The sequence below is a fragment of the Filicampus tigris genome, chromosome 7, assembly GCF_054856515.1.
Source record: "Filicampus tigris isolate MCC_2025a chromosome 7, RoL_Ftig_1.0, whole genome shotgun sequence".
Lineage (NCBI taxonomy): Eukaryota > Metazoa > Chordata > Actinopteri > Syngnathiformes > Syngnathidae > Filicampus > Filicampus tigris.
The window spans coordinates 1,457,906-1,474,059 of record NC_141223.1 but is presented as its reverse complement, the minus strand read 5'-3'; the positions used below and the strand labels follow the sequence as shown (position 1 = coordinate 1,474,059).

Here is a 16,154-nt window from a genome sequence, read left to right as displayed (position 1 = left end):
TCTTTCATTGGCGACGGTGTAGCCATGGTGACACACTCACACCGCACGTGCTCTCTCTCACACTCATGCGTTCATTCGTCTCACTCGTGCACTCTCACGTAGCGCTCACACTGTGTCATGCGCTCTCTCGCTCGCACTTTCACACGCCGGCGCTGTCACGCTCACGCGCACACGCCCGCTAACACTCTCTCACACATCATCTCGCAAAGACACTCGCTCCTCTCATGTCACAAACGCTCTCTCACAAAACATCACTCACACACACTGTCATACTTGGGCACGCACGCACGCACGCAAGCTTCCTGTAAATAGCACACACATTTGTTGGGTGTTTCCGCGGCGACACACACACATTCACCTCTATTGACAAAGCAGAGGATTGTGGGACGCCCATCGCCGTGGTGACGGGAATCAAAGCGACAACCCCCGTGCAGCAATCGACCCCCCCACCCCTTTCCTCCGAGCGGCCCCTCCCCCACCCGAGCCCCCTAGCAGGTGTAAGAGCGCTCGAGAGAGAGACGTCTTTCTTCACGTCTTGGTCCTCGTCCAGATCCTCTCGTCTTCCGCACGACCCCCCCCCCCTCAACCCACCGTGCCCCCCCCCCCACGTTGCATGTGGGTGGACGTTTGTATTTTCAGCTACTTAAGACATCAGTTCCTCCAAATGAATACTGCAGTAAAAAAAACACATGAGGAATACTGCAACACAAGTCAAAATGTCTTCCTGGGACACACGTGTGTGTGTGTGTGCGTGCATGTGAGAAAAGTCAATTCACTCGACAACATACACGGGGAGCACTCTTATACTTGACTTTTGTAAACTTGAATGCAGCACACATTTTTCAAGTGTGTGTGTGTGTGTGTGTGGCATATCAGTTTTCTCCACACGAATTTATGACGAAACGAGAAGCGTTGCATGTGAGGAGCACTTGAACACAACACAAACCTCTTAAAGGGTCACCTTTCCAGTTTGCAAAGTCAAATCAACGCAAATACTTGAAGTGTGTGCGCGTGTAAGCGTGCACGTGCGAAAAGGCCGGAATCCAAAGATTCAAATGAAAACAGCATGTTCAAAGCAATCCTGACACAAACACACACAGACGTCCGAGTGTTTTTGCCGCGTCTTGATTGGCCCTCGACAACAATGACACTCAGCGTCGCCGGTCGCCATGGCAACCTCCCCGGCTAGCACAAAGAGGTCACATTTAAAAGGTCCAAATGGGCTAATGTCTCTCCTTCTGAGTACTTTCTCTCTCTCTCTCTCTCGCGCTCGCTCGCTCGTCCGCCGCAGATGTGTGCTCTTAAAGGGCCAGCGTGTACTTTTTTTTTTTTCTTTTTTTTTTACGGCGCATAGAGGAAGAAGGTGAGCGCGGCAAACAAAGAGGTGTATTGATGATGCTTTTTCATCTGTGCTGAGGGGACCCCTTTGACACACACACACACACACACACACGACAATAGCGCTACTTCCAGGGCTGCCCCTCCCACCCCTTTTTCCATGATTTTTAATCCTCCCCGAGCGAAAGCCCCCGATGGCCTACTCAAACCCTGGTCCTTACAGCCCCGCCCCCATCCTCACCCACGGCCTTTCTGATTAATCCTCCTGCCTGAAATACCACCCCCAGCCCACTTTATGATGACCCCCCCCCCCGCCCTTCTTAGTCTGGGATCCCACAAAGCCGTCAGCTGTCACGACCACTGGACTTTCCCTTTAAGTGTGTGCGTGCGTGTGTGTGTGTGTGGTGTGTTTAATGACTTTCAGGATTTTTCACTTCTGTCACGAGTGCCATCCTTCTTTTTTTTCCACTTCCTTCCTTCCTTTCTTTCTCTGGTCCTGACTTGCCCTCTTTTGAGTCTTTCCTCCCTGGTTTCCTGCATCGTTCTCGCGCGGCTTCTATCCTTTTTTTTGTTTATCAAGATTTGAATGTTTTCGTCCTTTTCTCTTCCTCATTTGCTCATATTGCCTTCCTTTCCCCCAAAGCAGAGTTTCCCTTAGGAAATCATGCAAATCCAACGAATCCGTTCAAGACGTGACTTTTTGTGAAGATTTAAAAAAAAAAAAAACTGCGTTTTTTAGAATTTGCTCATTTTTTCGCACCACTGCGACCTTTGGATCATATTGCATGAAAAAGGTTGCACAGACGAAGCCTAATTCACAATAGAAGCGTTTTTCAAAGCAAATTTTTGGGCCTTCAGGTCTGCTCGGCAACACTCGGGCAAGATTGAGCGAGCGCAAAACATCCTGCGAAAAGTCAGGCCTTCAAAATAAAAGCACACGCGTATCCTAACCACATTTGGCCCTCTCGTGTTTGGCCATCGCACTCAAACTTTTGGGTGCTCGTTTTAAAATTGCGTGTGGCAAAAGAACAAATAAAGTGTGGTGTTCTGCTTTTATTTTGAAGGTCTGTCTCTTGAGCGGGGACCGAGCAGACTTACGAAAACCGAATGAAAACCAAGATTCCGGCGTATTACTTCTTGCTTCCGTCCTTTTCTCTCTTGCTTCTTTTGCTCATTCCTTCCTCTCACTCATTTTTTCTTCCCTTCTTCCTCTCACTCTTTCTTTCATTTCTTGGTCCTTTTTTCTCATCTTGACTTCCTTCTCTGCTCTTTCCTGCTTTTCCCTCCTCGCTTGTCTTTCGTCACTTTCTTTCACCTCTTTGAGTCCTTTCTGCTGACGTCTTGAAAAAAGTTTTTTCCGTCTGTTTTCTTGTGTGTTGTTGTTTGTCTTGACATAAATCAAAAGTAATCGGCTTCCATGTGCTTTTCATTCATAGCGATGAGCTCACACGCGCGCACACACACACGCACACACACCCACACACACACACACACACACACGCGCACAGAGTGAGCTAATGCAGCTGAGGAGGCTCGAATCATGCCGTGGTATAATTCTGGATTCTGAGGATATTTTGACGAAAGCAAGACTCACGGGGACTGTTTAAAATTGTGTAAAAAAACGTGTACATATATTACATTTCTATCAACGGACATGTTTCTATCTAGAATACAGGAGATATGTGTCGGTATCACTTTTATATAATATGATTGGTGTTCAAATCTTGGCTTTGGCCTTCACACATCAAACTAAGATTGGGGGAGGTCCGATACCAGGAATTGGCTGATCATCGAAGCTGCTGATACCAGCCACCGATACTTAAAGCGGAAGTCAACCCAAACATATTTTTTTTCCAGAATATGTCCTGTGCAGGTCCACTAGTTAAAAGCCGACATTCGGATTAATTTTGCGTTTGTGGAACATAAGTTAAGCAGCAAAATGCACTCGTTTTTAGCCATCTCTGGGGGCGGCCATTTTGTCACTTGTGTCGACTGAAAATGACATCACAACAGCTCACAACAACCAATCACGGCTCAGATTCAGAAAGCTGACTGGCCAGCCGTGATTGGTCGTTTACTGCAGAGATACTGAAAGCAAAGGATTTGGACAACTTCAAGTTAAACAATGGCTCGAAACCAGGCGTGTCCAAAGTCCGGCCCGGGTTCAAATTTCTACCGACCCGCAGCCTCTAGAATAACATGAATAATGGGTGGCCCATCGATAGTGTTGACAACAGTACAAAATGCAGTTAAAAAAAAACGCTATAACATTTATATTTGACCAGCAGATGGCAGCAGATCTGTGGTTGCCCCCTCGGGTGCTTTCGGAAATGGTCCCCGAGCGCGCTTTGCCTCTGCCAACGCCCCGCGTCAAAGTCGTGTTCGGCGTCAGAGTGAGCACCTGGCTAGCAGCATGACCTTTTTTTTTTTATTTTTTGTGCGTGTGTTCCATTTCCAAAATAGAGACCGTAGTGAAGAAAAACAAAGTCGGGCCGTTGCTTGCAGGACAAGTGGAAATTGTCATTTTTTTTCACAGAAATGCAAAACAAGCGCGTCTGTCTAGTTTGCTAAGCGACTGTGTCTTTTGCAAGGAATTCGACATCAAGCGTCACGACGGATGAAACGTGCAAACCACGACAAGGTGACTGGAAACAAATGCCGTGAAAAATGAAAGCAACTTGAAGCACCTCGCCAAATCTGGCCCTTTTTGAAAAAAATCTGGACACCCCCGCTATAAACGATTACTCGATTTATTCAAATAGTCATGGATTCAGAAGTCAGAAGTTGTCGCTTAATCGATTAATTTTAACACCTCTAATTGGTACTCCAACTAGCGAGTGGCCCAACTTGTTTTTCAAGGTTCGACTATCGCTTGGTTGATTTTTTTTTTTTTGGACCCGTGTGGTCACTCGCGGCAATGACATCATCGCAAAAAAAGTTGGCCCGGCGACGGCCAGGTCGATGATTCACGCGTCGAACAAAGTGAAACAAGATGGCTTCGTTCTCTCCACTTGGCGGACTGTAAAAAAAAAAAAAAAAAGGAAAAGAAAAACGCTTTGGAGAAAGTCCACGCCGCTAAGCACTGCATTTGTTTTTCTTGGTTTGGAACTGGGAATGTCATGTCCGACTTTTCCTTTTTTTTGGGGGGGGGGGGGGGGGGGCAGCATCGAGGATGTCGTGACATTCAGAGTGTGTGTGTGTGTGTGTGTGTGTGTGTGTGTGTGTGTCTCAATGTCACAGCGGCTGCACACGCTTCACGTGCACATACATACGCACGCACGGGGAGACAGCGGGGACATGCAATAATTCAAGATGATCTCTCTTATGACTGAAATGTTCTCACACATGACACAAAAGCTTCCACGCGTCATCCGTGTTTCACTATACGGAAGACAAAACCAATTGGACGAGTGTGAGAGTTTTTCAGTGTGTGTTACAGCGTTTCCGTACGCATGAGAGCTTTTCACTAGTGTGTACACGTCCAGTAATGTGTGAGAGCATCTCCGTCAAGCGTGAGAGTGTTGCAGTCATGTATATGAGGGAAAATAATTTGACAGCATTTCAGTAGTGCCTGCGTTTCATTTGTGTGTGCATAAAAAAATAAAAAATAAAAAAAATCTCGGGTTATGCGTGAGAATATTGCAGTAGTGAGTGTGAGAGCATTTGGTAGTGCATGTCAATAGTATGACATCGTGTGTGAGAAAAACAATTTTGTAGTGTGTGAGTGTTTAAGTCGTGTATAGGAAAGTGTTTCACTGGCTGTTTCATTTTTGCGAGTGTGAGAGGTAATCCTAAATGATGTCCCTGACGGACCCTCATACCTACGTTAAACACACACACACACACACACACACACGCCCACGCGCACACACGCATTGACACGCGCGCGCGCCCGCACACACCCTGGAACAAATGGGGACCAGATTGTTGGCGAAGATGATGTAAAGGAGCAGGCACGCTGGTCTCCGCGGCCAGCCAACTGTGTTGAGTAAATGTTGCGTGTGTGTGTGTGCGTGCACGCGGGCGCTGAGGTCAGCGCGCCACGAGCGCAGCCAATCACAAAGCTGCGCCAACGACAACTCATGCGCCGCACTCCACTTTTTGCGCATGTTGCCTAAAGAAACGTTGGTTACGCAACTCAAAAGTGACGTCTTTGCCGGCGCGCGCTTTGGCAGCTGTCATCCAGGCGACAAATTCATTAAAACGTTGCTGAGAACGTGGTTGGAGTTGATCGGCGTCAAAGTGTTGCTTGTCGTAGCGGACGTGGCATCTGTAAAGCTGACGTTGGCGATGGGGTTGAAAGCCAAAGGGAGGCCGGATGCGTCGCAAATTCAAAGCTACTAAACGTTCCAATGTCTTGACAACTTTTTTTCCAAAAAAAACATTCAAAATGTTACAATTATTTTATTTTTTTTTCCTCCCCGAAATATTTTCAAAAGCAAATGAACATTTCTCATTTTTAAGTAGCCAAATAATGTTTTATCAACATTGCCTTTTCTTGAAACTATGTAAATGACTCCCTGGAAGATTTTTCTAAAATGCATTCAAAATGTGTTTTTTTTTCCTCAAAACTATACAAATATTCAAAATAAAAATTTCCCAACATTTTTTTTTTTTTTTTTAATACAAAAAGTGTTCACCACTTTTCAGTTTTGTTACATTACATCCTTATTCCAAAAATGGAATATTCATTGATTGTCTTCAAAATTGCACGCGCAACACCATATCATGACGTTTTTACTCAAACCTTTTAACTACGGCCTTGTCTACACGCAGTCGGGCTTTTTTAAAAACCGAGCCGGAATTTTCCGTGTGGATGACAGGGCAAGTTGCAAAAAAACTCCGGCTACGTGTAGACAAGGCCTAAACTTCGAGAGGGAAAAAAAAGAGTGTTAACATGTTAGCATTCCAGATGCTAACAAACTGTTAGCCACGTCATAAACAACACGTCGTTAAACGGCATAAAGCGGCTTTAACACACCATGTCACGGTACGTCTTGTTTAGGAGAGCGAGGCTCCAGCGGAGGACCCGGTTCAAACAGGTGTGAACTTGTTAAAATGTTGTTCAAGTGTTCACGAAGCAGCTGTGCGTGCGTGTGTACCAAAGAGTGTGTGTGTGTGTGAGAGAGACTTTTGAGGAGAGGATTTGATACTTGATATATTTAGTTAGGTCATTAAGTCATTCAATAAGTTAATTAGACAGTTGTCCTGGTTTGTGTGTGTGTGTGCATATTTTCCATGCCAAAAATGTCAACCATTTGATGTTCCATCACATCATTTTTTTTTTTACGGGCAGAAGCCAGCAATTATGGACGCTAATTTACAATTGACATGATGTTCTGGCGTCAAGTCTTTTTGCCTCTTTTTGTACTCATTAAAGTCGAGCTTGGTGGGGAACCGTTTTTGGGGGGAAAAAGAGCAGTCGCAGTTGCTCAGGTAACGACCAATCACGGCTCACCTGTTTCCTGACTTTGGTCACGTGACCTTGGCAAGCTGAACTGTGATTGGTGGTTAGCTGAGCCCTGAGCAACTCTGATGTCATTTTCAGTCAACAGCGAGTGGCAAAATGTTGAAGGAAAAAAAATAAAATAAAAATGTCCGCCCCCTCAGATGGATGCAAACGAGCGCTCAACTTTTGCTGCTCAACTTTTGCTGCTCAACTCAGATTCCACAAACGCAATATCAATCAGAAAGCCGACTTAAGACTAGCGCAACATTTTGGACTTGACTTGCCCTTTAAGTTTAACCAATATAAGCTTGCACAATACGGATTTGAGCATCATTTATAGCTGGGATGTTTGAGAAAGAAATTCATTCTTTCCTTCATTCATCAAAATGACCACATATATTGCTATATTATATTTTGCTATTACCACTATTATTATTATTATTATTATTATTATTAAATCCTGATGTGCTTGAGAAAAAATGAGGGCAGATTCGGAATCAGCACAAAAAACTATCGAGATTTGATTTGCATCTTTAATTAAAAAATAATATATAAAATGTTGACCAGTCTAAGGAAAGTAAATACAATCGATAATAAATAAATAATACACATCTGACAGTTACACAAGTCATATACAGTGTTCAGGTTTCTATTTGACCTGGCCGGCTTGTATCGGAACATTCATGTTGCTGCATTTGTGTGCGCGCGCGCGGTGGACAGTGTCAGCTGTTTTAAGCCCCCTATCTCGCTCCTACAGACTGCAATCCCCCCAAATCCAGCTCTGCACACCCCCTCATGTGACCACAACTGCCCCTTCTCTATCCTGTCAGCTGCGCACACACACACACACACACACACACACACGGCCAAAGATAGACACACATGCACGCATTAGAGATGAGGTTAGAGGGGAATGTTTAGATAACTTTGAGTCCTTGGGACGCCAAGACGCGCAGACACTGGAATAGATGTGCGTGCGTGCGTGCGTGCGTGCGTGCGTGCGTTTCAGCCCGCAGAAAGACAGGTGCGAGTCCATTAATGCAGTTGTGAGACACTAGACACCAACGAGGGAGATAACGCTCAACGAGCTGAAGACAGCCACTGTTATTATGGAGTGCGTGTGTGTGTGTGTGTGTGTGTGTGATGACACACGCAGGCAGGCAGGCACGCACGGAGAAGGCCAGCATGCTAAAGGAGACCCGGCGAGCCACTCGGCAAGGCGGCGTGAGCGACAACAAGCAAACGTTGCACGTGGAAGAAAGGGGGAAAAAAAAGAGGAAGGGGGGGGGGGGGGCGGTTGGGAGAGGAAACTTGTGTACAAGAGAGACGCATTCCTGCCGGCAAGTTTGGCGCGTCTTCTCCAACTTCAAGTCAGACGCGGCGCGCGCGTAAATCACTCAGCTGGAAAGGCGTGAACTTTTCACTTCTTTGGAGCCTGGGAGGTAGAGCCATTAAAAAAAAAAAGAAATTGAAATGAAAAAATAAAAAAAACGGATTTCTCCCGATTTCTTTCACCTCCATCACCTTTTCGGAAAACGGTTTATGCTTTGTTTTTGCCCATTTGATTTTTCCCGATCCCAAACTGCATAACATTGGTACCTAGCCTTTAAGGGGCGTGGCCGAGTGAGTGATGTCAGGAGCTTGTGGGCCAATTAGTCTGCTCGTGAGCGTGTGGCCTACAGCGGACACTTGCGAGTGTTTTCATTTTCTATTTGTGCATTCGTCCCGTCCAATCGACAGCTACAATTGCATCGCGTGGCTTCTTGATACAAAATCGGAACAGCACTGAACTCATTTGCTTTGAGGAGGAATTCATACCAGGTCCAGATACTGAGCCCGCGTGTGCGTGTGCGTGTGCGTGTGTGTGTGTGTGGGAGGGGGGGGGGGGGGGGTGTGACAGATGAGGCCGTTGGTGATTAGGTGTGTGTGTGTATAAATAGTTGCGTGTGCTAAGATAAGCAGCACTGTGTGTGCGCGCGGTTGTTAAAAAGAGCAAAGAGACACCATTTTTCCATCGAAAATGCAACGAGTTTTGAATTGTGAAACCTGCCCGAGCTATTAAAACAAACATTTTCAAAGTCATAGTCACAAGTTACATTTTTCTTGCAATATACTAATTTTCCTCAATTTCCCCCCCCAAAAAAATTCTACAAAAAAAACTAAGACTAAAAGACTAAAAATGTACATTTTTCTAAAAAATACTCAAATATTCCTCAAAAATACATTAAATACACAAATTATTTTAAATGACATTGTTTTGTCCCCCCCCCAAAAAATCTGACTTTTCCTGAAAAAACATATTTTTGAAAATTTGCAAAACTGACCACTTTTCCTCCACCAAAATGTTCTTGAAAATATACAAGCCGTTTATAAAAAAACAAAAAAAAAACATTTTCCTCAAATACACAAAATGTGAAGCTCAAAATATAAAACATTTTAAAAATATTGTGGGGAAAATAATCTAGAACCTAAATGTTCTAAAATATTTTTAAGAAAGATCCTTAAGTGTGTCTTGTAGCTAGGTGGATTTCACATTTATGTGACGGTAGGTATAACACAAGAGATTTTATTGGGGGGGGGGGTGAGGAGGAGGAGGGGCTTCTCGTTGTTTGCTCGGCAGCGGCGCGGTCACTCGGGGCAACAGCAGACATCCCGCTTCCAATAATAAAAGAGCACAAGGGAATCATGGGAGATTGTGAGGGGTCTCGAGGGGTGGGGTGAGGTTAAAGGGGGGGGGGGGGGTTCCTGAGTGTGGTGGGAAACGGGGGAGGACGAGAGCATGATTGAGAATGGATGAGTAGAAGCCGGCTCACACCACAAGTCACCCCTCCATTGCGACTGAACCGAGGATCGAGCTGAAGTTAAGGCCGATTAATCGGCTGGCCGAGACAATCAGATCTCTAAAATAAATAATGATTAAAAAAAATCACACCCCACCCAAAAAAAAGCTAACAACACCAATGCTAGTTTTGATAGCTCGTCCATGGCGTTTTTCACGGTGTTAGCATTAACCAAGCGGACTTGAGTACATTTTGTGCTTTGGTTAACTGCAAAACATGTCATTATTTGGTGTTTAATTTGACAGTAAACGTCAACAGAGTCAAAGTAAAGCACTTGAATTTTTTTTTTTTTTTTTTTGGTGGGGATATTGTTCATTATCCGCTGCCAGCAAAGTCGTAGCTATAAGTCACATTTTTGTTACAGTTTCTGGAAAAACGTGTACACGGGGTCAACCTGTAAGTGGAGGTAGCGCTCGTATGTCGTGGAACAAAAAAGGTTTCTGTCAGCTAAGTCAGTCGTCTGCTTCCAAAGTGACTTTTTGATGAACTGCTTGGCCTTGGGGGAGGTCGCTGCTCTGCTCGCTGACATTCTCGTTCCGGCCACTCGATTGTCACATTGAAAGACTTTTGCATTCAAATGTTTCTTTTCCAAGAGCCTTGTGGGAATTGAGGGAGGCTCATAGGTGACTTAGGAGGGACTGGTGCGGGTGGGCGGGGGTTTATAGGGGGGGGGGGGGGCGGCGCTGTCAAGGCAGCAGCTGCAGCAAATGAAGAAAAGGTGACATCAGTGGGGAAAAATGTTCTCCTTTTCTTCCAGCTTCTTTTGTTTTGCCTTGATGCTTTACGTTCAAGCTGCTGACACACGGAGGAAAGCAGGGTGTGTGTTTGTTAAAGTGGGGGGGGGGGGCCCCCACAGTGTAGAACGTAATGAAGCTTTATTCTAAAAGTTGAGCTCGCATGCAAACGCACACATGCAGCAACATGTGGAAGCTGTCAGGTGCACACGCCAAAAGAATTTCACTTCCTCTCTTTTTCTTGTCGGGACCACAAAAATGACCCCAGCCGTCACTTTTTCGAAGGCCTTTTTTCTAATTGGCCCTCATTTGGACCCCCGAGCCCCACCCCCAAGTGCGTGTGTGTGTGTTTGTGTGTGTGTGCGTGCGTGCTCCAGGGCAACCATCACATTTTCATCCACATAAGACTTGCGCGAGAACACGTCCAACTTTCCTTCCTGCTCATGATTACATCAGCACATGATCGCGCACGCACAAGCGTGCACGCACGCACGCACACACACACAAGCGCTTATGACATCACCAGCAGCTGCATAAAATCGTGTGCATGAGTGTAATTTGTACATTTACACAGTTTAAGCTTGGGAGTTTGTCGCCAAGGTTATAGCAGCAGACGGCCTCCATCCAATCAGGTTTCATGTGTCACGTGATGTCATCAGTTGCCTTTTCAGGCTCTTAAAAACACTGTTGCTATTAACACGGACGGGCATTCTGTCGAGTGCGATGTTTTCTGCAAATAAGGTTTTCCAGTTTTCCACGTTTTTTTTTTTTTTTTTTTAAGAAAAAAAAAATGCTAGTGTATTTTCTATGGGAAAAGTGCGATATTGTCTTGAAAAATAGTCATTCTTATTTTTATAATTTATTTTTGAATCATTTTTGGGACATTTCTAGAATTTGTTTACATTTGACAAAATTTAAGTCATGTATTTTAGATTACTCATGTTTTCTAGATTAAAGTCACATTTTCTAGGAAAACTGTAGTACATTTTTTTCAGCTATTTTAAGAAAGAACTCCTATTCATGAAAAAATAATATTTTCTAGAATATAGTCTTATTTTTCAGGGGGGAAAGTCTATTTTCCAGAACATAAACACATTTTCTAGAAGTCTATTTAAAAATGTTAAATATTGCAGAAATAGTTGTTTCTAGATTTTTTTGTCTACTTCTAGAAAAAGCCATTTTCTTTAAAACAAATTTTCTTGAAAAAAAAAAAAAATATGCAGGAAACAAAAGTTCTAAAAAAAAAAGTCATTTTCCAGAAAAAGGTGTATACTATTTGTTTCATTTTACAGGGACTATCGTATATTCTGTAGAAGTAGGTGTTGGTCTGTCTATGTTATATAGTCTACAACAAATAAATATAATTTTTTGAATTTTTTTTTCATATTTCAACAAGTTGTATAGAGTATGTTTAAGAAAAAGGGTATATTGTTAGCAGAGTCATGTTTGCTAGATTTAAATGTTTTGTAGGGAAAAATTGTCAGGGAAATAAGTTGATTTCTTTTTTGGGGACGTCATTTTTTTCTAAAAAGGTATATCAAAATTCTAGAAAAACAATTCTTAGATAAAAGTATTCTGTTTGATAGATTAATTTGCATATTACAGACAAAATTGAGTTTTTTTTCCCAGAGAAAACAATTGAAAATGAAAAATCCTTGAAAATATGTATATTTCCTAGATTTTTTGTACAATTATGTAAATAGAAAATAGATCCAACTTCAGAAAACATCAAAAAAATCTAAGAAAACTAAAGTTTTTCCAAGAAAAAAATTGACAATCAAATTGCAGTAGAAAGTAAAAGTTAGGTGTGTAAACGAGTTTGAGTTTAGAAAACAGGGCAAAACATACAATATGGATGTTCTAATGCACACGCACGTAAGCATGGCACACTGAAGAGCACATTGATTCGCATTCTGAAGCTGAAGGAAGGAAGGAAGGAAGGAAGGAAAGAAGGAAGCAAAGAAGGCGTTTAGCGGCAGGCGTCGCTAACAGGCGGCTAATCCATCAGACGCGATCAAAGGTAGCCGACTAACGCCAGCTAATCCTCCACCTTGAGGAGATCTCCTTAATGAGCTTAAAGTAACGAACGCCTCTCTTTAGCGCCATCGTCTTCTCCTCCCAGGAACAGTCGGACGCCACTTTTGGGGATGTCGTGAGAACATCCAGTGGAGGGTTTTTATTTTGATGAACTGCTGTTAATTCTACTGGCTTCATTTTGTTTTACTGCCAGACTGTTTATGACGTTTGTGCTCGTAAACACGCATCATGAATAATGAATGATCAATGATGGCGAAAGCTAACGCAGCTAAAAGCACTTGATTCGCGAATGGAACTCCTGCTGGGAATGGTGTCCGTTTCTGCTCGTGGTTAGCAACACCGTTAGCGTACAGGGCACCCTCAAAAGTCGGGGACGCAAAAGTCAACGCAAAATGTTTCAAATGGTACCAGTGATGTGTGCGCTTTTTAAGGTCATATCGGCTAATCCTAGTGCGAGTTGTTTTGCTTGATTATGCTTTCATTTATTTCAACTTTTCTCTTGTGCCACTGTTAAAATTTCAATCCGAATATTGCCAACAAAGTTAAAGAAGGTTTTTCAATGGCCACAGTTGTAGCCTGAACCTGATCAAGTGACTTGACGTTCTTTCCAATGAGGACATTTCTCAGTTTTGAAATAAAGAACGACTCAAAAGTCGAGCAGTGTCACGCCGAATGGATCGTGTTCCACTACTATTAGCGTGCTAGCTTATTAGCGCTCCGTACAATCAGCGGTGAAGCTGGGGTCATCAGGGAGGCGAAGAGGAGGAGGAGGAAGGAGTGAGTCATATGAGCAGGCGTTTAATAAAAAGCAGCCTGCACGACGACGACGACGACGACGACGATGATGATGTTGATGATGATGAGTGTTCCGCATGGTCGCCCGTGCGCAGGAAGTGACCAACAGTCAAAAGACTTGTAAAATGAGAACACTCGCAAGGAGCAAGCAGCAGACCCCAACGCAAAAAAGATCAAATCGACATAAGAACAAATTGAGAATGAACTGAACTTGTAAATCAAGGCAACACTGCACGTTCTACTTTTAACGCGCGGCCATCGGCAGCTGCGCCGCAGTTAGCGCCCTCTAGTGTCACTAACCATGATTGAATCATGTTAATCATTCATTATTGATGAATTTGGTGATTTGAATGACTTTATTTGATTAGTGCCCGGTCCCTGAGGGCGGAATGTTTGGCATGAAGATGCGACGGCACAGCTGTGCCCGAGCCTGGTGTAGAGCTCCCCCAACAGTGTCCTATTCTCACACGCGCACACACACACACACACACACACACACACGGCAAACACACACACATACTCATGCCAAGACAATGGCCTGCTAATCCTTGCTTGTGATTGGACGAGGGCAGATTACCCAGAGGGCACCAGCTGTCGGGGAGAGGCGAGGCCCAGTTTCCTTCTCTGTCCCTCTCACACACACACACACACACACACCCCCGCACACACACACACACACACACACACCCGCGCACACCCCCACAGCCATGTTACTACTCAAATGCTAACGGTGACGCATGTTTGTTGACGTCCTGTAAAGGGACAAAGACAGGCAGGTAGATGAAAACGCAGCAGAATTTAGTAGCTTTTATTTTTAGCCCGGCCTTTTCCCGTCCATATCACGTGAGCCACGCCATCTTTTTGTGACGCTAACCAGTCGACGTTTGAAAGTAACGACACCGTCGCAGTCCCATGGTCAAGGGACAAGTTGGTCTTTGAAGGACCCCTGGAGAATGTGCCTCAAATAGCTGCTTGAAACCATAATGTCACTCTTCCTGCCTCGTTTTGTCCATGGCTTCCTGAGACTTTTTTATGATATTCGTTACGCACGATGGACGTGCGTAACGAATATCATAAATATAAATCTAACATAAATTTTGTTTGACTTTATTGGCGAGTGGCATTTTTTTGTCGACTCATCAAATTTCATCGCCATGCTCCGCCCACACGCAATGACCAAAATTCAAATGTTTAAAATTTTTGTGTTGTTGATCTACCGAGTACTTTGGGGGACCCCTGCAAATGGCCATTGTGAGTCCAAATCAAATGTTCGGGTTCTTTTCGGACATGGCTTCTTGAGACTTTTTTGCGGGTTTACCCATGTTCGACATGGCTACCAAATCTCACGTTTTAAGTCAAACTGGCTTCATGGGCTGAATGCTCAAGGCGTTTGGTTCAAGTTTGTATTTTGAGAGTCATTTGCTGGAATGCTTCACTAACACGCAACTAACACGCCGTCCACCTGTCTAGCAAACTTGCTTGAAATTTGGGAGCAGTCGGACACATTTTTGAGGACAATTTTATCTTTGAAGGATCCCTGGGAAGGTCAAAACGACCCTAAAATGAGCCTAGAACCAATTTGCCATGAAAACATAAAAGTTGATATTGATGATGTATTTGTTGTATTTGTGTGTGCAGGGACCACGGAGCGGGTGTGTCTGGTTCAGGGCACGGTGGAGGCGCTCAACGGCGTCCACGACTTCATCGCAGAGAAAGTACGAGAGATGCCTCAGAGCAGTCAGAAGTCCGAACCCGTCAGCATCTTACAGCCGCAGACCACTGTCAACCCTGACCGCATCAAGCAGGTCTGTGCTAGACTATTCTATTTGGGCTCTAGACTATATTGTGTTGGCCTCTCAAGCAGTCTAGTATCTTATGTTCTAGTCAATTCTAGTCTAGTCAACTGCATTACAGTCTATTCTAGACTATTCTATTAAATCCTATTCTATGTTCTATTCTCGTGCATTCTATTCTAATCTCGCCTTTTATCTGCACTAGTCTATTCTATTCTTGTCTATTCTGTTCTATGTGTGCAAGCCTTTTTCTCCCCGCAAAGAGTGTAGAGGGCGTTAGCAAGGCGTCAAAACTGAAACGTAAAGTCTAGCTCTTGCCGGCAACGGGAAACAGGAAACAGGAAGAGATGATGGTGAAGGTCGGAGATTGAAGGCGGGGAGAGTTGACGTGAGGCAGGAAAACGAAACACGGACACACAACACACACATGCGCGCACAAAGATGGCCCCTGCTCAAGTTAACAACAATTAGTCTCATTGATCGCTAACTTGGCCATTAGCTCTCTCTCTCTCTCTCTTCATGATTGCTGCTTATCGACTAGTCGGTTCTGGCAATGATAGTGTCTATTGACAGTTCAGGTCTGCCAAAAGGCGCGCGCACACACACTCACGCAAACAGCATGTGTGTAATTAAAAAGCCGGTTTAGCAGTGAGAGGCTAATGATGCTAACACAATTACAACAAATCTAGTTACTTTTTGTGATGTTAATGGACTCTTGTGGGTACTCTGCGACTACCTCCAGGGATGTTCACACCGAAGCCACCACTTGCTAATTTAACCATATGTCCCTACAAAGCCAGCGGCCAGAGGGATTTGATTGTATTTTCCCTGATGGAGATAGCACTTCATTGCCAAACAGCCCAATTACACTTAGTCAATTAGTGTAGTTGATCCATGCGGAAACAAACACAAAACTACATGCTAAAAACGAATGAGATTGTCGATGGTTTGAACATGTAACGAATGAAACATGCTACATGCTAACAGCTAACTCGTTTTTTGATGGTTTGAACATGCAACAAATCAAGCATGCATCAAGCATGCTACATGCAAACAGCGAGTATGTTTTTTGAGGGTTTGTATATGACTAGTCAAAGAAACAACATGCTACAAGCTAAGAGCTAATGGGTTTGTTTCTGGTTTGAACAAGACCAATCCGAGAACCGGC

At 44.1% G+C, this 16,154-nt stretch overlaps 1 protein-coding gene and 1 long non-coding RNA gene across 8 annotated transcripts in view; one reads left to right on the top strand and one right to left on the bottom strand.

The window, feature by feature from the left end:
* LOC147144324 (uncharacterized) overlaps nucleotides 1–16,154 on the bottom strand; it is an 83,934-nt gene that overhangs the window by 46,260 nt on the left and 21,520 nt on the right. The gene's annotated exons all lie outside the window — the stretch shown is intronic.
* nova2 (NOVA alternative splicing regulator 2) overlaps nucleotides 1–16,154 on the top strand; it is a 58,445-nt gene that overhangs the window by 25,542 nt on the left and 16,749 nt on the right. For both annotated transcript variants that reach the window (XM_086036594.1, XM_086036593.1), the window contains one exon: nucleotides 14,832–14,998. In XM_086036594.1, coding sequence (XP_085892720.1) covers nucleotides 14,832–14,998 — 167 coding nt within the window. The remainder of the gene's footprint in view (nucleotides 1–14,831; nucleotides 14,999–16,154) is intronic.